The 23,557-nt window shown below is 46.3% G+C and overlaps 1 protein-coding gene across 1 annotated transcript in view; it reads left to right on the top strand.

The window, feature by feature from the left end:
• LOC113437698 (microtubule actin crosslinking factor 1) overlaps positions 1–23,557 on the top strand; it is a 282,960-nt gene that overhangs the window by 156,503 nt on the left and 102,900 nt on the right. Inside the window, 9 exon segments of the mRNA XM_087939498.1 lie at positions 196–5,358; positions 6,148–6,297; positions 7,709–7,924; positions 9,532–9,681; positions 11,145–11,339; positions 15,069–15,227; positions 15,903–16,136; positions 16,491–16,712; positions 17,507–18,043. Coding sequence (XP_087795624.1) covers positions 196–5,358; positions 6,148–6,297; positions 7,709–7,924; positions 9,532–9,681; positions 11,145–11,339; positions 15,069–15,227; positions 15,903–16,136; positions 16,491–16,712; positions 17,507–18,043 — 7,026 coding nt within the window.

Below are 23,557 nucleotides of genomic sequence, written 5' to 3'. Positions count from 1 at the left end.
AAAATTGTGAAATGGTTCCCATGTTAGGTCATACGACCTATAAATTACCATCCTAATTAAGATCTGCTCTCTAGTTCAGTACTCACCATGCTTTAGATGACTGAGACATCTTGGACTGGGATGCATTTATAGGCCCACTATTCCTGTGATTCTGATTTTTTTTCTCTCTTTCCTCCCCCTGCTCCTCTGTCCCAGGGAAACGAGGCTATCGCTGGAGTGCTAGATCTTGGCACAATGGAAGTCTTCTCTATTTTTGACGCCATGCAAAAAGGTCTCCTAGACCAAGAAACAGGCCTCCTCCTCTTGGAAGTCCAGGTGGTCACAGCTGGTCTGGTGGTTCCCAGTGTCAGTGAAAAGCTCTCCCTAGCAGAATGCCTAACCACAGACGAAATAAATGGCAAGATCTACCAACATTTAGAGGAAATGCAGGATGCTGTCCAGCTGATCCAGAACATGCAAGTCAAAGACAGCCCCTTTCATCCTGTTGTTGCTGCTATCAAAAATGGAATCATCAGTGAAAATACTGGGCTAAAAATAGCACAAGTACAGCTTCTCACTGGAAACTTTATAGATCCTTCCAGCCATGAGCAAATTGGTTTAGAAGATGCTCTTCAAAAAGGCATCATTACCAATCATTTTCATGAGAAGTTGGTAAATGGCTTAAAATCTTGTGAGGAGGCTTTGACTGACCCAAATTCAGCTGAGAAAATTAGCTTCCGTGATCTGTTGCAGCAGTGCGTCCCTCACCAGGAGACTGGACTGAAATTGTTCCCATTAAAACAGGAGGCGTCAGGTGGGATGCTAAGCTTGCAGTCAGGCCCAGAAGCAGCTGTCCTCTCTGCAGTTCATGAAGGGCTAGTGGAGAAGGAAGGGACAATGGCATTACTAGGGGCCCATCTCTTTGCTGGTGGCCTTGAGGACCCCGAACGGGATTCCCAGCTAACTGTGGAGGAAGCTGGAAGACATCATTTAATTAAACAAGAACTGGTTTGTGATCTGGTCAGACAATTGCAGACTGGTGGCATCCTAGATCCACTTACCGGAGAGAGACTTTCGCTACAGAAAGCAGTAGAGGGAGGCCTGGTGACATCAAGGCTTGCCGTGATGATCCTGGAATCCCTTCGTTCGTTTGTAGGACTTGTGCGGCCCGAGTCAGGAGAGATTGTGTCTGTTACGGACTCTTTGGAGCAAGGTATCCTAACTTCTGAGTTGGCTGATAAAATTTTAAGAGGCAGGCAAAATATCACAGCACTTTTTGAAGCAGAGACTAATGAAATCCTTCCATGGAAGAGAGCTGTTGATTGTGGAATCCTGAATAAAGATGTTGCCAAAACATTAAAATCAACTTGCCTCCCTGACTTCATTCCAGGGATGCCCCTTTCTGGCCCCTCAAGCAGCTTCCAAAGGAGAAGCTCTTCCTCTGCCCAACCAGCAGGTCACGGAGCAGAAAACAAGGATCCCTTAAGAAGCTGTGAAGAAAGGATGTTGCTCTATTTGATGACTCACAGCTACGTAAACATCCACAATGGTGAAAAACTGCTTCTGGTAGATGAAGAGTTAAATAGCCTGTCCGAAATCCTGGTGCCAGCAAAAGGAAATGGCTCTAGCATCGACCCCTTGGAAGCTGGCAAAATGCAACCCCAAGAATGGTGTGGGGATGTTGGCAAGAATGCTGCAATTGTAGAAATTGGATCCCCCGATAAAATAATTTTGAAGAAACTTGATTCATCTGCATCAGAAAACAAACAGGAACAAAATCTGCAACCCCACATTTCTCTACCTAGCAAAAGAATTGAATTGGAAATCGGAGATCTAAATGAATTGGTGAATGTGAAGGAACAAGAAACGGAAGCTGCTCTTCCAGGAGACTTCAAAAGTGGGATAGATGACCCCAGAAGAGAGCAAGGTTTGATGATGATGCAGAACAAGAGTCAAATGGAGTTGCAAGAATGCAAGTCCAATTTTGAAATGGAAACTAGGAATAAAGAAGTCGAGTGGGAAGATGCCCAGCATGAAAAGCAACTGTCAGAAGAGGAAAAGATGACATTGGAAGAGCAGGAGAGCAAAATGGGAAAAAGTGACGGCAGACAAATAGATTTGAGTGCTGACAGTTTGGAAAAGATGGAAAAATCTCACATTTTAGAAAATGTGACTCTTGCAGGAGTAGATAGGAGGCCAGAGGCTACCAACTGGCCAAGCCTGGGAAAAGTGCAAAATGGATCAACAGATTGCCTTTTTATTCAAGCCGAAGGGAAACCTGTAGGTGGACCTATTAAAAGGCAGCAGACGGCCACAGACGAAAGAGCAGCTCCTGCCTACCGAAGGGCTACTTCTTCTGTACTGCCAAAACTGTCTACGGAAGACGGCACTCTGAATGGGTTGTTAATGCAGCTGCAAGAAGGTGGCATAATTCATGAACAGACAGGGAAGAAGATGCTCCTGGATGAGGCCATTGCCTGCGGAGCCGTGCCCAGCCATACGGCCATTAAAGTGATGGGTGAGATGAAAATGTTTAGCGGCTTCTTTGATGCAGAGACCTCCGAGTCGTTAACCACTGAAGAAGTCATCAGTGCAGGGTTGATGGATGAGAACCTTGTCCAGAAGGTGTTAGCTTCAGACCAAACCATAAGTGGTATTATTGACCCATGGAACAAGAGCATTTACTCCATCAAGGAGGCATCTGAGTTTGGGCTATTGGATAAAGAAACTGCTACCAGAATTCTGGAGGCACAAATAGTTACTGGAGGAATTGTTGATTTCAAGCGTGGCAAAAAAATGTCAGTCACTTTGGCTTCCAACCTTGGCCTAATACACAAATCCACTCAAGAAAATCTTAAGAAGCTGGAGAAAGCATCTAAAGGCAAATATGCTGATGACACAACTAAAGAAAAACTCATTGCTCTGCAGGCTGAAATAGGAGGTATCTTGGATCCTCACACTAAAGAACCACTGACTATTATTCAGGCTGTAAAAAAGGGACACCTGAGTGAGGAAAAGGCCTTTAGACTCCTAACTAAGCAGATAGCCAACGGAGGCATCCTTCACCACAAGACTGGCATGAGGCTTTGCATTGAGGATGCTATGGAACATGAATTGATTGATGAAAACCTCTACCAAGACCTCAAAAAGGCAGAAGACATATGCCTACACCATTCCATTTATCCTGAAATGAACAAAATTGTGTCCTTACCTCAAGCCATATCCCTTGGGTTAATCAGCTCAGATTTTCAAAGAAAAGTTCAAGAAATACAAGCCTCAACTGGAAGCATATTTGACCCTGGTCTTGGCCAGAAAATTACATTGATGGAAGCTGTTAAGAAAGGATTAATATCTAAACTAGTTATGGGACAAGCAGTGGTCACCTCTGAAATGAAGGAAGCTATTCTTTATCCAGGAAACTGTAGATTGGTCCCATATTCAGAATTGGTCAGAAGAAGCAAAATTGACGTTGAGTCAGGGCATAGATACTTAGAAGTTATTCCCTTTCAAGACCTAAGAGATGAGGTGACTGGGGATGGACTGTTGTGTTCTCAGGCAGTTAAGCTTGGAAAAGTAGACCCCACACTTGCTTTGAGGTTGCTGCAGGCTCAGGCAGACACAAGTGGCATCCTGGAAACTTCTACTGGCCAAAGACTGTCATTGGCATCTGCTCTGGAAAAAGAAGTTCTAGATGAAGATACAGCTAAGACCATTGCTATTAATCAGATTTTGGCTGGAGGGATTGTTACTGCTGAGAGTGGAAAGAGGGTAACCTTGAAAGAGGCCACTGAAAAAGGCTTAATCACCCCCAAATTAGCCAGGGCAATTCAAGAGCCTGATTTAGAAGAGCGTAAAGGCCCTGAGCCCCAGAGGTTGCTGCAAAATGATGCCATTCATACATTTCCTAGTAACGAAGAACCGGTGATGCCACCTGAAGCAACAGATTCCAGTGCTTCTGCCAGTGCTGGCATTGCTTCCTTGGAAGCAGGTGGGAAGACGGAGAGAGACGGATCGAGTCCCCCACCCGCTTCTACTGTCCCAACTGTGGACAGTTCAGTCAGTCAGTTTTTAGAGGAGAACAAACTGGCACCTGAGCTTGCCTTCATGTTGGACCCAGCTGAAGGCCTGAGAATAAAGACCCAGAAAAAAAATAGTAAAAAGAAAAATAAGTTGAGGAAGAAAGAACCTTTTAAAGGAGAGCCAGAAAGGCAAACAAGAAGTAATCCAGAGGCTGAAAAGATACTAGAAGGAACTTTCCCTGTGGACAGTAGCACGATTAACAGAGACCAGGAGCAAAAAGAAAACGTGGTTCAGCCAGAAGAAAGTGCTTGTGTAGCCTTTGGCCCTGAAATGGCGAATAGAACCCTCTGCATAGAATCTGTAGCATCCAAAGAACTCAGTTCTATAATTCAACAAGAGAAAGAAGACGATGGTAGACATTTACAAGGATCTACCAAGATTGTGTCCAAGAAGCAGGCTGATAACACATTCCTTGGGGATGCCAAAATGGAGCTACCAAGTCAAGGTTCAGAACTAAAAGCTCATGAACTCAGCATTTTGGAAAGTGTTGACTCAAAAACCATTAAGAAGAAGAAAGCAAAAAAGATTAAGAAACAGAGCGCTTCCTCATCCAATTCCAGGGACGCCACCATGACAAGAAAAATCAAGGGGGAGTTAATCCCCAGCAGTGTAGAATCCTTGCAGGAAAATCCATCTGGTGGGGTTACAAGCCCACTTGAACCAGGTGAAGTTAAAAGTCAGGACCCTGATCAGGTAGGCAGGAAAGAGAAGCAGTATGTCGGAACTGAAGAGAGCATTATAGGTGACCAAAAAACAAATATTGCCCCAAAGAGAGATGCAACAGAAGAGGTTTCTGTACAAAAGGCAGGGCTTTACAGAGATTCTTCAATAGATACCATAGAAAAACAGATCTTGCTTAAAAAAAAGCAAAAACATTTTAGCTCAGAAGAGCAGGTACCCAAGCATACAGAATCCTTTGGGTCTTCTGAGTCACAACCAGAAGATCTTCAGAACAGAAAAAATTTAGAGGACAAGTTAAGTTCTTATTCCTCTGTGACCTCATTCATACAAGAAGAAACAGGGGTCAAAGAAGTATCTGGAAAAGATGAAAACATTATTCATAAAGAGCTGTCCATGTCTTCAGAAGCAGAAGAGTCGGGGCAAGAAAGTGACATTATTGGACCAGAGGGACAAATGCTACCAGACAGGGAGTTTCCAGAAAGCAAAAGGGATTCTTCTGAAAAGCTGTGCATGCAGCAGGAATCAGCAGAAATCAGAGAAGTTGGGAATGTTGATTATTCTTCCTGCATGGTTGAAAATACAGAAGAGAAATGTCAAGATGCTTCCACATCTACCAAGGTAGGTAATTTAAACCTTATGGTTGCTCATGCATATCTTGTGAGTTAACTAGACAACTAGAGAATTTATGAAGACAAAATAGATACCTAGTGAGAGTTGTCTGAAAGCCACTTTAGTGTAGTGGCGAAGGGACCCAGCTGGGGGAACGCTGAGTTCTAGACCTGCCTTAGGCACAAATGGATGGTCTTGGGCCAATCCCTCTCTCTCAGCCCTAGGAAGTAGACAATGGAAAACCACTTCTGAAATCTCGCCAAGAAAACTGCAGAAACAAATCCCCTCGTCTTCTCCTTCAACTGTCAAGCTGAGAACTATGCAGCTTCATAGCTGCTTTATTTTATTCCTTATTTAACTATACTTACTTGCTGTCTCCTGTCTGGATCAAAATCTAGAGGGCAGCTAATAAAGTTGTACACAATCAGTGTTGTAAATTATCTAGCATAAAGGGTAAAGTCTGCACTAAAATGTTTAAATTGAACAATAATGCAGCCAAAAGCCAGAACTTGATATGGCCAAATCCAACTAGTTCAATACAATGTTGGAATATTGTCAATTTGATGGGGACTGGTAAACATTTTTTGGAAAGGATCTAAGAAGGTGAGGACATTCCAGAGAAATATTTGCTACAGTTTTGAGAAATGATTTTTAACTTTAAAAAATGTGATTGGAAGAAAAGAAACTGGGATATTTTTAGAAAGAAGGAATAGTGTGTACATGGAAGGAAGTCCATGCTTCTCCGTCCATATCCCTCCTGCGCTAAAGAGTGCTGCCCTTCCTCTCCTGCTCTTCCAGGCTCCATCCAGCAAATGGCTTTGCCTGAACTATGACGAAAGGCTGGTTGCGCTGCTCTCCAGAGTGCGGAGCATTGAGATGCGCATGCAGAGGGTTCAGCTGGCGGAGCTGAACCTCCAAGCGCTGCAGGAGCTGCTTCTCCAGGCTGAGGTAAGAGAAGCAGGCCCTGACCTCAGAAAAGCGCGTCTCTTGCTCGGCTTGAGGACACCGGTTGACCAGACCAGGAAACTGATCCCACCGGGGGAGGGGGAGGGGGGGGCTAGAACTGTAGGCTCCCGTAGCAGAATCTCGCAGCTCTGCCTGCGTTTTCCCTCCCCTGCCCCTTACACCCCAGCCTCTTCCTGGAGCTTTCTTCCTTCCCAAGGCTTAGGGTGTGCCTTGCCCTTTCTGGTTTTGGAATGGCTCTCGAACGTTTCCCCCAGGGCCGCCATCATGGCTCTCTGCAGGCAGGACATCCCGAGGAAGGCTAGGCAGCCAACGGAGGCTGGGACTAGGAGCCATGCTGGTTTGGGCCTGTAGCTGCTCCAGTGAGCACAATGCTGGGTTGGTTAAAGCAAGATTCCTTGCTTCAGTTTTCATTCTTCCTTTACTTCCTGGGCAACTGGGAACAGGGGACCTAAGGAAAACCAAGTGCTGCTCCGGGTAAAACAGCTTTGACCTGAGGGTTTATAACCCAGAGAAGAGATTCTGTTATTCCAGGGATGGAAGGATCCCTTGGGCTCAAATTAGCAGCTTCCAAGCCCTGGAAATTTCCCCTGTGGACCCCAAGCCCTTTCCAACTCCCCGCACAGCCCATTCTCCTCTGCTAGTTGGGTGGAGTGGCCAGTCTTTGGGATGTATGTCCAGGACTAGAAAAATAGGGTTCTGCCAAAAGCAGGTGGACTGGGTAGGTTAGGGGTGTATCCTTGCCTCAGTTTCCAAATGATTAGCAGCTCTTCGTGTCTGCCTGTCTTCCTTCCCTTCTCTTGGTTCCCAAGTTGCCCTCGTGTGCTTGAGTCCTGAGGTCCACTGGGCCAAGCATGGAAAATGGGTGGGCTTTGTAACTAACCACCAAGATGGTGGACTTGGAGTTGCTTGTAGCTGAGTCCTGCTCTTGATGACTGCAGTTGCTTCCTGCCTTGTTTGTGTGTTTGGATTGGGCTCTGGACACCCTTGGAACACATTTATAATGTGATGTATTTGTAACCGTCTTTCTCCTCCCTTCTCCAAAAATAAAAGTTGTGGAGGAAAAGACATAAAAGTCACATTGTGCCACCTGGTTCTTACAGACCTCAGGGAAGAAGCCCAGCCTTAAGCCCAGCCTCCTCTAATTACGTTTAATTACACATTGCCATGGAAGGAGGAGCTTTGCGGGAAGCAAAACCCGAGGGGCTGGCTTATATAATTCAGCTGTTTGGCTCCAATTTAACTTCATGCTCAGACAGTGAAGCCAACGCCACAGCTGCGGGTCTTCTTCTGCTTGGGCAGGGTTAGGGTGACCTGGAATGGGCAGGCAGAGGTTTATTCCAGACTTGGGAAACACGTTGCTTTGCTTAGGCTAACAGCATCCTCTTCATCTTAGGTCTTGGACGGGGAACTGAAGGATCTGTCAGCGCCTGTGAATGAGGAGCTGGAAGCTGTGGAAGGGCTGGTGGCCAGCTCTCCCCAGGAGGTCCCTGAGCAATTACTGAGGGCTTTGGAGAAAGACGCCAAGAATCTTTTGAAGTCTTTCGGCTCGGTCAGTGACGCTCTGGCTTCTTGGCTGCTAAACCTTCACACTGCAGCAGAAGCAGAAAAGGTACTGCCTTCTTTAAGGGCCAAACACATTCCTGGTGGGAACAATTTATCAAGCGTAGGACAGTTCTGGCACTCAAACTCTCCAGAAAAAGGCTGGGTGAAAGTGAAAGATGATAGTTATTCCATGTGGTTTCTTTTTTTTTTTTTTTCTTCACACGTGACTCAGAGCAGTTGATCTGGGAAATCTTTTTCCATAAACCCAAAGTTTATGGCATATGGAGCTCAACCTCTATAAGGTCAGGTGGATTTGGGAGGCCCTGCTGCAATAAAATTTGCTGCAGTTTAGTTCCTAAAGTAAGAAATGGCTGTTAAAATAAACTTCCTGCAATAGAATACGGCTTCTGTTTTTCATACATAGCATGTTGGCACAAAGAAATGGCACACCCGCATACTGAGTGTGAGATGGGCACTACTTAAATTTGATATATTTTTTTATATTCTAGAAAATTTATAAATAAATATTACGCACACACGCACACATATGTACTCGTGTTCTCACACTAATCAGATACTGCAGCACTAAGGAGCTCATTTGATTAGAAGAGAGGAGCCTTACTTTGAAATGGAAAAAAAAGATGGCTGGCTGGAACCAATTCATTCATGGCTCCTGGGCTTCTATGCTATTTGTTTATTGCTGCGTTAAGTTGAAATGTTCCCTTGTTTGCTGCCAGATGTTTTATCTCCATCCCAGAAGGGAGGCATCTGGGCCTTCCCCCACTCTCATGGGCAGCAGCCTTTTCCTCTGTATCTCCGTAACATGGCATCCCGCCATCCCCGGCCCAAATCACCCTTGGCTGCCCAGTGTCAGAGTGGCGCCATCCAGAAGCCGTTCTGCCCCCTGTGGGGGGAGAAGCCAGGAGACCCCAAGGAGAGGTGGGGGGGAGGGACCAGCATTGGGTCCAACAAAGGGCTTGCCCGGATGGTTTTCTGCTGACACGGCAGCTGAATGGCGGGAAGGTCCAATTCCGCAAGGCAGTTGGAGCCTCTTCTTCCAACAGAACGTCCTTGTCCGAGTTTATGACCAGTTTAAGGAGCTGCCTTTATTTGTGGGGCTCCATCCAAACCCTGATTTCTTTTCTTCTTTCTTTTCTCCTACAAACTTCACTTATTTATTTATGTGTACCCCAGTGTTATTATTTTTACAAATTAATCAAGGACCAAACTTATCGCACACGTCTTCTTCCTTTGGTTTTCCCTACTGTAACAACCCTGGAGGAGGGTTGGGCTGAGAGGGAGGTACTGGCCCCAAATCATCCATTTGGCTTTCATGGCTAAGGCAGGATTTGAACTCAGGGTCTCCCACTTCCTGGTACCTTTCTGCCCATATGGCAAAAGGTTTTTGAAAAAGGTACTTGCAGTTTTCCTCAGTTGTTTTTCTGCACTTTCTTAGAACGTGTAACTCGCTTTGTGGCCGTTCTTTTGTGAGCCTGCTGACCAGAACAGTTCTGAGGGAAAGACCCCCTCTGTGGCATTAATTTCATTTCAGAATTGTCCCCTGTCTCGAAAGGGTGACTGTTGTTGCTGAAGATTTGATGCCTTTCGCTAAACCTGGTTTTGCTTTTGTGTTTACATAGCGGTTTTAATTCTCTACGCTCTTTTTATTCTGAGGCTAAAATCCAAACTCGGCGTGGTGAACTGCACGGCAGGCTGCAAGGGCTGCTGGAGTGGGTGAGAGACGCCGCCCAGCAACTCAGTGCCCTTGAATCCAGTGCTGGGACCGAGGCCGGCAGTTGGACCCCCTACCTCCAACGATGCAAGGTAGCCATAGCAACAGCCACATTAAGGTTGTCTGCAAGAGGACCAGGCAGTTTTGGGGGGGGACGGGGTGGGTGGGTGGGAATTGGTGGAGGTGACATTTCCTTATCCATGCTGCCTTCATCTCTTGAGACCTCACCACCACCCTTCCTTCTCCTGTTAGCCGAAGGCCTCTTTTGGAACTAGGCCGCATGGCTCTCCCAGCATTGCACATGACAGGCATTGATCTCCCAGGTGCCCTTGGAGGGTCTGGTGGAAGATGCTTCCCGGGAGCCTTTGGCAACTGGCATCCAACGGCCAGAATTGCCTTTCTGATACTTGAAGTTGCTGTCTGTTTTTCCAGGCAAAAAGTGGTGGGTTTGTTGTGCCAGTTCCCTTGTTCTTCCCCACAACACTTGGACTCGCCCAGTTCTGTCCACTCCCTTGGATGAACCTCTCCCCACTCCTGGCAAGTGGGGCTTTTGGCCCGTCAGTGGGAGGAGGTGAGGGATGGGCAAATGAGGGCTAGCAACTTACCACCCGTGTGTTTACCTTTATTAATACTGCTTTGAACCAGGACCCATTATAATCTGCAGTGATTTTGGGGGGTTGTAACCATCTATGGCAAGGCCGTGAAACTCAGGGCGATGCGTCATGTGTTGCCCCCCCCCCCTCCATTTTAGCAAAGGGGAGGAAAGTTGCGATACGTCACGTCATCACGAGTTTGACACCACTGATCTATGATGACGAGTTCTGCGAAAGAGTTTCCTTTCTAGAGTTTGACCCCAGATGCTGGATTTGTTCCCTTCCTCCCGAGACAGAGACATTTACGATACAACTTTCATGAAAAGAGGGAGCCCCGTTTCAGCCAAATCCTGTTAGACGTGGCTTCCTTCCTTGAACTGTGAAAAGCAGGTTGGGGCTTTGTTTCCTTTGGAGAAAAGAGACTAGCACTGGACCCCATTTTATTAAGGGCTGCTGATCCTTTTTCTTTCTCTTGATGGCAGAGAAAGGATTGAAAGCTGTAAGACGTTACTTTTAATTAGCTACAACCAAAATATGGTTTGAATACAGGACTGTGCCGTTAAAATGTTTAGCCTTATATGGCAGGAAAAACATCTCCAGTGCACTTGCAGATATGGTGGTGCTCTGAAAGAGGCACAGCTAATTCATGTTATATATGTATCCTAACTGATGTAATTGAGCTCTGGATGAGGTCACTGAAAGACCCCGCCTTGTGATATGCACTGCCTTGATTATTTCAGAGGAAACAAACTCTTGAGAGTCCAACAGACCAGGGATGTTGGTTTGTTTCTGGCCAGAGAAAGAACGCAACGGAAGCTGACTTTCAGAGCAAAAAGAAATCCAATAAACCAAACCTAAGATGATGCGGTGATGTGGTTTCTTCCAGTTGAGTAATTTCTGCCCAGCCCCCGAATAATTTGCCTTGCTAACAGTTTCTCTTTGTGTTCTCTTGATATGGCCAGGAACTGACAAAGCCCCTGACAGAGACTAAAAGTCAACTTGATGAGACGGCCTCGAATACCCAGTTCTTCATTTCTGAGCACGTGCAAGACTTGAGCCCCGAGCAAAGCGGGCAGTTGCTGCGGCTGCTGAACGACCTGCAGAGGTCTTTTCGGGAGCTGTTGGAGAGAGTGACCCCCCACACTGAGGTCCTGCAGGTCTGTCTCCAGCCAGTAGAGCTGATGGAGGAGATGACGGGGTGGACTTCCTTCTTCTGGGCTGCCTTGTCCTTGATAGGGAGCAGTGTGGTTGTGGTTGTGTGTGCATGTGTGGCTTTTACTCTTGACAAAGAGGAGCAGAGCAGAGCATTGAATGAGTTCAGAACGGCTGATCCAGAAGTGCTGGTGGATGGAACAGTCTTGGGCAAGGAAGACGAGCAGAATGTCTAGAGGGCTGCGAGGAGAGGCAGGCAGGCAGGCAAGAGAGGCCACAACAGGGGGAGCCTGATCCCAAGGTTAGCCAGGGTCTTTGCAAAAGGCCAGTGCCGTTCTAGGCAAAAATCAACAGCGCAAGAGCATCAAGATCACGAGAAGTGTTAATACCACTTTATGTTGCCTTGGTGAGACCACACTTGGAATACTGCTTACAGCTCTGCTCACCACAACGCAAAACCAATGTGGAGACCCTAGAAAGAATGCAGAGAAGAACAACAAAGGTGATCAAGAGACTGGCAATTAAAACATACGCAGAACGGAGGTGAAGAAGGAATTGGGTATGTCTAGTCTAGTGAAAAGAAGGGCATGATAGTTCCAATACCTGAGGGGCTGCCACAAAGAAGAGGGGCCTGACCTATTCTCCAAAGCCCCAGAAGGCAGGATAAGAGGCAACAGATGGAAACTTACGAAGGGAGAGAAGCAACCTAGAATTTAGGAGAAATTTCCCAACAGTGAGAGGGATCAACCAGCGGAACAGAAGTTGTGGGTTCTCCATCACTGGAGGTTTTAAGGAGAGGCTAGACAGTCCTTTGCCCAGAATGGTGTGGGGTCTCCTGCTTGAGCAGGGGGCTGGACTGGAAAACCTCCCCAGGTCCCTTCCAAATCAGTTACTCTGTTATTCTGTACCCAGGAACAAAACCCACCCATCAGTCTGGACTGGCCTAGAAGTGCTTTGAGGGCACCTCTTTATCATCAGGTTCCTGGGTGCAGAGGAGGTGACGACCCTGCTCAGTGGTGGCCCCGTTCTTTGGGACACTTTCTCCCTGAATTTCTTACCTGTCAAAAAAGGACATGGGAGCTTTTCTGAAACTTTAGCCCTCTCATGGGGGCCTGTGGCGAGGACAGATGGAGGACAGGGCCATCCCCAGTTCAAGCGTGTAAAGGAACTAAAATCGATTCTCTCTGTTGTAATGCTGCCAATCTGAACGGTTTGGAATCAACAGATGAAAACCAGCTCTGGAGACAATCCGCTAAGTTTTGTACTTCTTTGGGGGCTATCACAATTTCTCCCAGCCCCCCACTCCCCCCCCCCCAAATTTACATGAAGGCTGTGACTTCCCCTTGCTTTCATTTTGGTTAGCTTTCAAACACACACAAATAAACCTGTCTCCCATTTCATTTTGTCTGAATGTCTGAATAGCCTGAGATGGACACCCATTCTGAATGTCTGAAATGGGAGAGGGTCTCCTGCCTGAGCAGGGGTTGGACTAGGACAGGGGTATCAAGCCCAGGGATGCCTGTGCGGTGCTTAGATCTGGCCCCCGGGGTGCCCCCAGAAACAGCAAAGGAGCAGCCCACGGTGCCTCTGCCAGCAAAAACGGGACTCGGGGGTGGGGGGCACACACGGTCCCCCAAGCACCGTGGTCACTGGCAGAAGTCTGCAGGAGGCCATTGTAGGGGGAACCTGATGTCGAACTGACCAGGCCATGCCTTGCCCCCACCCCCACCCCCAAAGTCAACACCCCCTGATGTGGCCCTCCATGAAATCAAGTTTGACAGCCCTGGACTAGAAGATCTTCCAATTCCATTATTATTCTATTATTCTGGGCTGTCACTCAGATGCCCTGGAAATTGTTCATAATCTACATTAGCACGAGCTCCTCTAATTTATTACATATGAAAAAACTACATATAAAACCATCCTTAAAGGTAGCCGTCCTACATTAGGTGTCCCCAAACCTTTCAGGTTGGTGGGCTCTTTATGGATTTTGAGAGCAGATCGTTGGAGAAGACTTCTATATAAATTCTATTCTATTCTTCCGGTTAAAAGTGTTGGATTTTGCTCCAAATGCACATCTTGAATTTTCTCTAACTGAAAAATTTATGCACCGAAATAATTTAAAATTTAGTGCACCAAAATTCACTAAATGATTGTAGTGCAATTATTGCTTAGATACAAACTTCCAAATAAACTAGAAAATACTTTATTGAAATATCTGTAAATATTTAAAATTAACTCAGCAGTGTAGCTATTCTTACACAATACTGCTTCTATTTTAGGAAAATATGGAAATAACTATTTTTTTCTTTTAAAGGAGGATGCATCCTCAGAAGTTTTCTGAAAATTTTAATTCCAATGCTCAAATTGCCTAACTTTATCATGATTCTCTATAAAAAAAAATATAGCAGCACAAAATCTTCAACCAACATCCCTGTTTCGGTGGGGGCACAGTTGACTGGGTTCCTCTCCTTGCTAGAGAGAAGCGGGGCAGGGATGGCTAGGTTTTTTAATTAAGTGTGTGTGTGTGTGTGTGCGTGTGTGCATGGAATATGGGGCGGAATTTCATCCCCATCCGAGGGAGAAGGTAACATTTGCAAAGGCTGTGGTTGGAGAGGGGAGAAGGAATCTTTCCCCGCTCAAACGCAGTGGCCCTGATCAAAACGTCTTTCCGGCTCTACTTTTGTCCCCAAAGGAGCTTCTGGGCTTCAGCCCAGCCTCCTCCGGCCTTGACGCCTTCCCCTTGGGCTGCCCACCTTCCTCCACGCTTCTGGGCACAATCCTGTTCCTGCTGCTCACCCGCCCTCTGCCCGCCTCCCCTGCTCAGGAGGGAAGGGTTTTTTTGTTTTAACAGTGGTCTCTGTCCCACTGTGCGTTCTGCCTCTTGTCTCTGTGTGTATTAACCAATGTGCTTTGCCTTTTCAGATTGAATGTGCCCCATCCCTAATGCAGAAGATCTCCGTACACTGCCGGAGGGCACTTTTGAGGAGAGCTTCCCTTACTCCCTTTCTCCAACTGCTTCTGCTCTTTGGCTTAAGACTGCCAGAGAAAGCAGGACGACTCACTTGGCCCACGGATCAGAAGGGGCCGAGCATTGACAGAAGGAGGGTCCAGGGTCACACACATCATGCTCAATCACCTGAAAGTTACTCTGTGCCCAGAGCAGCCTCCCCCAACCCAGCACCCTCCAAGGGTGCCAGACCTCCACTCCTACCATCTCCAGCCCACCTGGATGGTCTGAATGGAAGTCCAACACCCCTGGAGACCACCGGTTGGGGAAGGCTGGCCAAAAGACGTCTGTTTGTGTGGAACCTTTCTCTCTCTTGCTCTCCTTCACATACCCAAACATGCACATACAATGACCTCCTGTAGGTCACTGCAGTCGTGCTAAGTCATTGTAGATGGCCCTTTTCCCCCCCACTTCAAGACGGCAAACAAAAATTGACTGGGGTATTTCCTTAGGCTGGTGACAAACACCCGATTGGCTCCTTCCATTTCTTCCCCCCACCCCTCCCACAGTGTGAGTTGAGCCACACTTGTAACGCTGGCATGGAAGAGGAAAGGTGCAGGTGAGCGAGAGAGAGAGAGGGAGGGACAGACGGTGCATCCTGTCCTCCAGCAGCTTCTGTTTCTCTGTTTTACATTTTCTCTGGCCTTATTTGTTTTCTACTTGTTTAACTGATAAGCTTAACAAATTCCTGCTTCATTGTTAAAAACTCCCTCTTGCCATGTAGACGCTGCAAGAACAACAAGCCATACGAGACCACAAGCTGCAGGAGATGTGCACCTGGATGGCTCAGGCAGAGGACCGGCTGCAGGGTTCTCAAGCAGCCACCACAGGGGCATCGGGAGAAGACCTCTCTGTCCTGGAGCAAAGCCAGAAAGATGTGGCCGTAAGTAGGAGGCCGCCCGGAAGACCCTGGGTGGAAGACGGGACCTTTCCGTGGGGCCTGGTGGGAGAACTTCTGTGCCACACCCCAGCTTCCCTCTCCCGCTCTCCATGAGGGGACCATCAAGGCTTTCAGCAGCATTTGTCAATCTTGGCAACTTCAAGATGGGCCACTTCATCTCCCAGAACTCCCCAGCCAGCAGCTGAAGTTGCCAAGGTTGGCCAATGCTGTTTTAGAGAGCCAGGAAGACGAGTGGAGATACGCAGGGACCGTTCGTTAGGCAAAAGGGGCTGAAGGATTTTTCAAACCCAGAACTACAGGACAATATGCGGAAGAGGCTTAGGCAGGGGCCTCCCTGATTCACAGGAGGGTAAGAAGGAGAAGGAGATACGGCTCAGTCAGAGCTGCAAGATTTGGTTATTGTAGCCAATCTCAATAAAAGTAAGTTTCGCCTTCCTGGGAAGTTGATTTTCTGGTCTAGTCTGCTTGGTGGGTTGAATAAATGAATAAAATCAAAATGTAAAAGTAATGGTAAGTTTTGATAAGTTTTTAATGGGTGGCTCGAGAGATCTTCTTTGACTGAATATGTTGGAAAAGGTGATTGGAAGAGAGTTGCAATGCCAGCCTTGAAAGTCAATTCCTAAACATTTGCAGAAGGGTTCGCTTGTTGTTCTCCAGGACTTACGTCGGAGTCTGCACAGCCGGACTGCTTCCTTCACGAGCGTCTTGAAGGCGACAGAGGACTTTCTGGAGGAGAACAGAATCAAACTGCCCCTTGGAGAGCTGGAATCCCTGCAAGAAAAGCTCCACCAGGCTCAGGGCCAGTATCTGTCTCTGCAGGAAAGGCTGGAGGCCGCCCAGAAGGAGCTTGAAAGTGCTGTGAGCTCTGTGGTGCAACAACAGACAGAAAAGGTAGGACAGTACTAAGGGCTGGGTAATTTCAGCTCTTTTATTGCCAGAGGATCCCCTGTTAGAGAGGCCATGGTGGGTTCTGCACTGAGTAGGAGATTGGACTGGATGGTCTCTCCTCCACCTCTACATCTGGTTCAGTCACCACATTTTAAGAGGAGATTGGATTATATAAATACATGTAAGTTGCTCGTTGCAGAGTCTGTCAAAACGGCTATGGGAGGTGTCCAAGGAAGGGATTCCTGCCTTATCCTTGCTGCCCAGCCTGTTCAAAGCAGCCCACTCCAGCCGCAACAGATTATTAACATCCATGGAATTTTGCTATTTTGTTGTCTTTTCTCAAAAATTTGACCCCAGGTTAGAGTGATTAAAGACTTTGAAGAAAATCAGAATAAGATTGAATCCCTTCTACATTGGGTGGCATCGGTGAAGAAGTCTAGAGGGGCCCCAGAAGGTAAATTGTGGCCAGTGGGAAAAGATGGTGGAAGCCGTGGAGGCGGAAGAGTCCAAGGTGCCCTTGATGGCCATTTGTTGGAAATGGTTGAAGAGAATCTTGATTTGCTCTACACGAGTTTGAAGGTTGGTGCATCTATTTGCTGAGTAACGTCCTGGCTCAGCTATGAATCCATTTGTGTCATTTCGTTTTTAGCACTGTTTCGCAGACTCTGTTACCCAGTCTGTGTAGATTTTGGGTGCCTTGGCTCTAATCCTAAGGGCATCCTAGCTCTTTTCTGGAAATGAATGTAAATCTTTAGGTTCTGTGAGAGTCCCAGAACTGGACATTCTGTTCCAGAGCATCCTCAAAGCATCCTTCTTCATCCCTATTAACTGGCCTGGGAGTTTCTCTGAGAATAATGGATCGACTGCAGCATCACCATTACTCCAGCTCAAGGCTGAGAGGCAGGGTCCCATCTCACCCGTGTCATATAGTGGCCATCCTTGGCTTTCAGTTCATTCTTTAACACAGGTCAAATTGCTGCCGTTGTCTGGATTGGTGGATAGTTTTGGGAATGCTCCAACTCCAGGCCGTCTACTTGCTGAGGGGGTTGTGAGGCTTACCTCCAAGTGGGTCAGTGGGGCAATCAAGGGTCCCCTTTCCGTCAGTGAATCCACTGTTTGTTTGTATCGCACTCCACTAGGAGGCATTCCATGCTGTTTGGAAGCAGCCACGGATGCATCCCTGCGGATATTTATATGACAAGTCTATAACTAAAACCATCTTGGGCTCCCTCTGTTGGGAAGGAGCGAGTCAAGCCTGGGACAACAGCCAGAGATTCCTCTTCCTGGCCTGCAGGGTCTGGCTTTGAATTTTCCATTGGCAGTCTGGCTTGATATACTTTTAATGTAGTTTTCTTTTAATGTTTTCTTTCCAGGTCCATCACCAAGAGCTCCTTTCCCACCAACAAGATGTCATTCTGGCCACACAGTCAGCCCAGGGTTTCCTGGACAGACACAACCACAATCTTACCCTGGAGGAGAAGCAGGATCTGCAAAGAAGGCTGGGAGAGCTGAAGGACCAGTATGCTGCTTCCTTGTCTCAGACAGAGGGGCAGCTCAAACAAGTGCAGGCGCTCCGCGATGAGCTGCAGAAGTTTTTGCGGGACCACCAAGAGTTTGCCGCCTGGCTGGAACAGGCCGAGCAAGACTTGGAGAAGATGTGTGCAGGGGACGGCAGTCTGGAGTCCCTTCAGCCGGTGCTCCTCCAGCAGAGCAGCTTCTCCGAAGACGTGATTTCCCACAAGGGGGACTTGCGTTTTGTCACGATGTCGGGGCAGAAAGTGTTGGATGCTGAGACGGCTGTGGCTGCTGCAAGAGGAGGGGAGCTGTGCCCTGAGATATCGGCCACCAGGACATTAGTGGAGAGCAAACTGGAAGACGCCAGCAGGAGATACGGCACCCTCCACTCTAAGGTATGAGAGACCTTTAAAAGGAAAGGGGTCTTCCCTCTGGGCAGCCCATCGTATCTGCTCCCAGGGTTCTTTCCATTTCTTCTATGACATCCTCAAAGCCAGAGGCCGGTTGTTAGAATAACTCTGGTTGTGGAAAAGTATTGGCCTCCTGGCAGATTGTCCGAATTTTTGCCTGAGCCAGTGAGGGAATGCAACTGTCCTCCTGTCCTTAATCTAATTAAAAGGATAACTGGGGCCAGTTGTTTCATTGGATAGACGTGCTACTTTGCGCCAAACCCAGCTTATAAAACGAACTTCACCACAGTGAAGTTCTCACTACACAGATTTGAGAGGCACGACATACTTGGTCACATCACTGTATCAGGAAACCTTAAAACAACAACAACCCTGAACAACATCCAGAGATCTGTGGGCCTCTCCTTGACTAAAATCGGCCTTCATAATTCTACCATGAGAAATGTACTGGATAAGAATGGGATTCATGGGATCACATCACGCTGAAAACCATTGCGCACTAGGAAGAATGCCAGTGCTCCATATTACACTGAACACTGAACAAGTCAGGCCATGGCTATCAATATCAAAACCATCTGACAGGCCATCCCACCTTCTTTTTAGCTGGACAATCTGAAGCTGTATAGAAAAGCACCAAATCCCCGATCATCACTGTCCGAATATATACCGCCAAGATATCTCAGTGGAGTTTGGGCTGGGCAAATGTGCCATCTTACCATCAACAGGAGGAAAAATAGTAAAAAATGAAGGAATCAAAATACCCTGTGGAAATAGCATCAAAAGTCTGAATGAAAACAATTGCTACAAATACCTCAGCATCCTGCAAGCTCAGTCACTGAATTCAAGAAGAAAGTGAGAAATGAATAGACAAGGAGAGTGAAGGACTTAAAGCTCAGTGCAGGAAATACCATCAAGGCAATTAACACCTGGACAGTTTTGGTCATTAGATACACAGCTGGAATAGCTGACAGGATTTAAGCAAAACTCAAAGGCCTGGATCAGAAAAACCATCCGCTCAGCAACATTGACTGACTCTTCTAATGAAGGAGCAGAGGTGGGTGTGGACGGTTGCAGGGACACCAGACAGTTGAAGAAGCAGGTGAAATAATGATATCTGAAGGAAATGCACTTAAGCCAGTACCCCTTGAGGGCTTCCTGAGTACTGGAGAGACCAACAGGAAAGACCAAATGAAGACTAGAAAAGAAACATAGCAAGGCAAAATCTTACAACCACAGCAACAACTAGCAGGCAAAGCAGATAACAACAAAATCTACTAATGGCTAAAAGCAGAAAGTTGAAGAAAGAGACAGCGGGAGTAAAGACCAAGCCATAAGCATAAAGGCTTACAAATCCAGAATTGAGAAGACAGCAACAGACGGTTTTTTCTGCAAAGAAGCTAAAGAAACAACGTTTAACTGCTGCAAATAGATCACACGGACTGGCTGCAAGCAACAGCAAAATAGGAACAATGGGGCACAGGAGTATCTGCAAGAAATATCATTGAGTCTGCAAGAGACTCAACATAGAACAGATTCAAGTGTTTTGGGACAGCCAAGCCAAAACCCAAAGTTCATACATATATGGTGATAGATCTGGAAGAAGAGTTGATCTTCAAAAACTCTCCAATATTGGCTCTCTGCAGGCCAAATTCCTATTCAGTGATAGGAGTGACAATTGATTATTGCATGAAATAACACTAACAATAGCACTTAGACTTATATGCCACTTTACAGTGCTTTACAGCCCTCTCTTGAGTGGTTTTACAGAGTCAGCCTCTTGCCCGCAACCCTCTGGTCCTCATTTTACCAACCTCAGATGGATGGAAGGCTGAGTCAACCTTGAGCTGGGTAGGATGGCACTGCTGGCAGTGGGCAGAGTCATCCTGCAATGCTGCATTCTAATCGCTGAGTCACCAAGCATCGTTTACTGGCAACTAAAATCAAACCCTTTTGCACCCTTCACGTGTCACATGCTGGATAGCTGTGCTTACAAAATAAATGGAACTGGCTCCGTGCTTTGTTTCTGTATGGTCCCTCAACTTTTTATGTATTTCAACAGGACCCACAGGAAACTCTGATTATATACAGCTGCAAACATGCAAAACTTCAGTAAACCAGAAGGACCAAATACTTTTTCACACAATGAGAAGTATCCTTAGGGTTAAGGATGGCTTTTCTAGAAGCAATTCCCCCTCAGTAGTAAACTGAAGATTGGGGGGTGTCCTGTGTGATGGTAACCCCTTCCTCTGTGGGGAACGCTCGTTTTACTCATTCTTGTTCTTTATTCATAGAGACACCCCTCGTTTTCTCCCAGTTTTCTGCGATTAATATCTTACTATTGGTATCTTTCTACCAGTAGAAAATAACTTTAGTTCTGAGTTCTGGCTTTCGTGTTCTTATTTAATTTGATTTTATGGATGTTTAAATACCTTTTTAAAAGAGCCACTTTGGTTTATTGCTGAAGGCAACAGGCCTCAGTCGGGAGAGCCTGAGTTCTAGTCCTGCCTTGGGTGGGAAGCTCGCCAGGTGACCTTGGGCGATAAGGAGGACAATCCGCTTCTGAAAAACCTGGCCAAGGAAAACGCAGGGACTTCTTCTGGCAGCCTCCAAGAATCCGGCACAATTGAACAGAAGGAAGAAGAAGGAACCATTTGGTGCTATTTTCTGTAACAGTCGCTCGAGTTTTTTGATACTTTTATTTTGGAGATATTTCAGTTTGTTCCTTGTGCAGTTTCAGGTTTATTTAGGACTTGGCTATTTTTAGTTTCTCTTGTTTCTTTTTATAATGTAGCAACAGTTTTCTACTTTGTTGTCTCTGTCGCTGCATTCTTCAAGAGGCTGGACCACACCGTTGTTGTAATGTAAAGGAGAAGAGGAGCCCTGGCTCTGTGCCCAAGCACAACCTAAGTTGAGACGGACACCCAGCAGCCCTTGGCCTCACCTGAGCACTGCTCTGCTTCCCAGGTCTTTCCACAGGCAGTCAGGCCGGAGGGCTTTCTCTGCAGAGGGGGAGAAGAGGGCCTCGCCCAACGCGGTCCCGCCCCTAGGGTACCCTGGCCCCGCCCAGGACGTCGCTCTAGCAGAAAAGCCCGTCTCAGGAGGACAGCGGTCTTGTCAGGAGACACAAGTGAGCCTCGTTTTCAAAACAAGGTTGCCATTGAGAGCTTAATCCCCGCAGTCAGTCACTCCCTGCTCTCCGTTGGGTTTCAGCCACTGCAGTGTAGGGAAGAAATGGCCTGTCCTGCCCCTGGTGGAGACTGACTCTGAGGAAGAGGAGGAACAGCCAACAGGGAGTGGGAGTGTGGCTCCAGAGCTGGGGAAGGGCAGAGGCCAGCTGAGCAATCAGAAGAGGATCCAGGCCCATCCCCTCTCCGTCCTGGGTCACGCAGGGAGGAGAGGATCAGGGAAAAGCGAGGTCTACTCAGGAGGAGATTATCATGATCCTCCTCGTGGCTTGCAGCTGGGAGCCATGTATAGAAGTTTGTAACTGCGCAGTCAGGATTGCTGGAGTCAAAGTTTAGTGTTTCCTTTGAAAGAGGTTTATCTTTGCTGGCGTTCTTCCCATGGACTCTCCTCGGTTATCTTCCTGGAATGTATGATTAATTATCCTGGCTTGCTTCAGAACTCTCGTCAGTGCGGTTTGTTTTGGTTTCCTTTTGCCTCATTATTTACTTTTGTGACTTTAAACTGTGCCTAATAAAACAGTGAAGTTAAGTCGAAGGCCTTACCGGACTTAAATGCATGTTTTGGGTTTTGGGTTATTTTGAGAGACTGCAGGTCATCACGCTGCCCTTGGAGTCCCACCTGTGCACCACCGTGATAGTTGTTTCCAGGGATCCCTGATGTTCTCTTTGGAGAATAGGCGATCTGCTCTCCGACCACGGCTAAAGATTTGAAGCAGCAACACCCTTCAAAGAGTGACTGGAAATCCTGGAAGGGACTTAATCAAGCAGGCGAAGGGCAGCTGGTCTCCCTCCATCCCTCTTTTCTTACCTAAAAGCTAAGGACCATGAAGAATGTTGAGGACCAGCAACTTAACTTTTGTGCCATCATTTTCTGGTTTTTTCCCCCCTTTTTTCCAGACTACACGTGCATCTTAGAGTTACAAAGAAAAACTGCATGTTAAGACTTCAGAAGCAACTGAGCAAACTTTCTTGCATAAAAGCTTCTGCTATGCCAGCCCAGGATCTTTATTGATCCTATATTTTGCAAAGTTCCATTGAGAGGCTTTCGAAGGAAGAAATGGCAGCCAAAGGCAGCTCCGTTAAAAGCTGAGCCAGCAATGGAGCTGTAGCAGAATAAAGAGCCGGCTCTTTATCGGTCTTCTCTGGGCAAGGAGAGAACTTGAGATCACCGCTATGTGCTCCAGAGTCCAGACAGCTATTCCTTGTGAGGGAACTGCAAGATAGGAGTCTCTGGTAGGCTTAGAGCTCTCGGAGATGAGGGAATAATCATTTTGCTCAAACCACTGTCAGCGGCTTTGAAAGAACCCCAAGTTTGCTTACTTAACTGCTTTTTAGCTATTAACCACCTTTAGTTTGACAGATTTGACACCACAGGGCAAGTTTCCTTTAGCCCTTAGGAGTTAAAGAACATTTTAATTACAAGTTTGACTTTAAAATATTTTTAATAAACTGCAAAAAGACAATTTTGGGAAAATTACAGATGGACTAAGGCTTCAGATAAATTGGAAATAAGATTTTGGAATTGGTAAAGAATTCTGTGGAAAAATTGGTTGTTGTTTTTTTCAAAAAAGATTTTAAAAATTAAGACATTAGACTAGAGGGAATTAAAAATTACAATTAAAGGAGAAGAACACATAAACTTGACTTACAGTTACAGAATGAAGCAAAACATTCTAACATTGGATGCATTGAAGGAGATTTTTGAACAATAGACTTAGAAGTTAATTTTTAGTGTCAAGAGAGACATCTGCCTTTATGGGCAGACTGCCTAAAAGAGGATAAAGAAAAGGATTACATAGTGCACCTGACAAGATCAAGACTGAGTTAAAAGCGGATGTACAAATGATAGGCTACAAATATGACAGAAATGATCATACAAAAATTGGCAGATATGTTAATAATTAAAAGGAATATACAAACAATAAACCAAGAATGATAATTATGTAATTTTCTTATGTTGGATTTACAAAAGAGGTTTGTTAAAGTTTTGAAGAGTCCCCTGAGAAGGGATAAAACAAAAATGAAAACAAATCAAGTTCTATAACATTATTTGAAGGGACTAAAGATACTTACAATAAAAAGAGGGACTGTAACATTGATTCATCTGAACAAGATTAACATAGATCTGTTGTAATCTCTAATAGCCCTGAATGGACTGGGCTAAAATGACATTTTTTTCTGGCTTTGTTTATAGATGGAATATGGGAAGAAAGGATTGTTGTCTTTTAAGAAGTTATAAATTACTAGATAGGAAATCATTTCTTTATATATCTCATTTCTTTTTCTTTATTCTACTTTTACTCTTTCTCCTTTT

The sequence above is a fragment of the Pseudonaja textilis genome, chromosome 10 (assembly GCF_049901715.1).
Source record: "Pseudonaja textilis isolate UNSWEBS1 chromosome 10, rPseTex1.2, whole genome shotgun sequence".
Taxonomy (NCBI): domain Eukaryota; kingdom Metazoa; phylum Chordata; class Lepidosauria; order Squamata; family Elapidae; genus Pseudonaja; species Pseudonaja textilis.
This window is presented reverse-complemented; position numbering and strand designations above follow the sequence as displayed.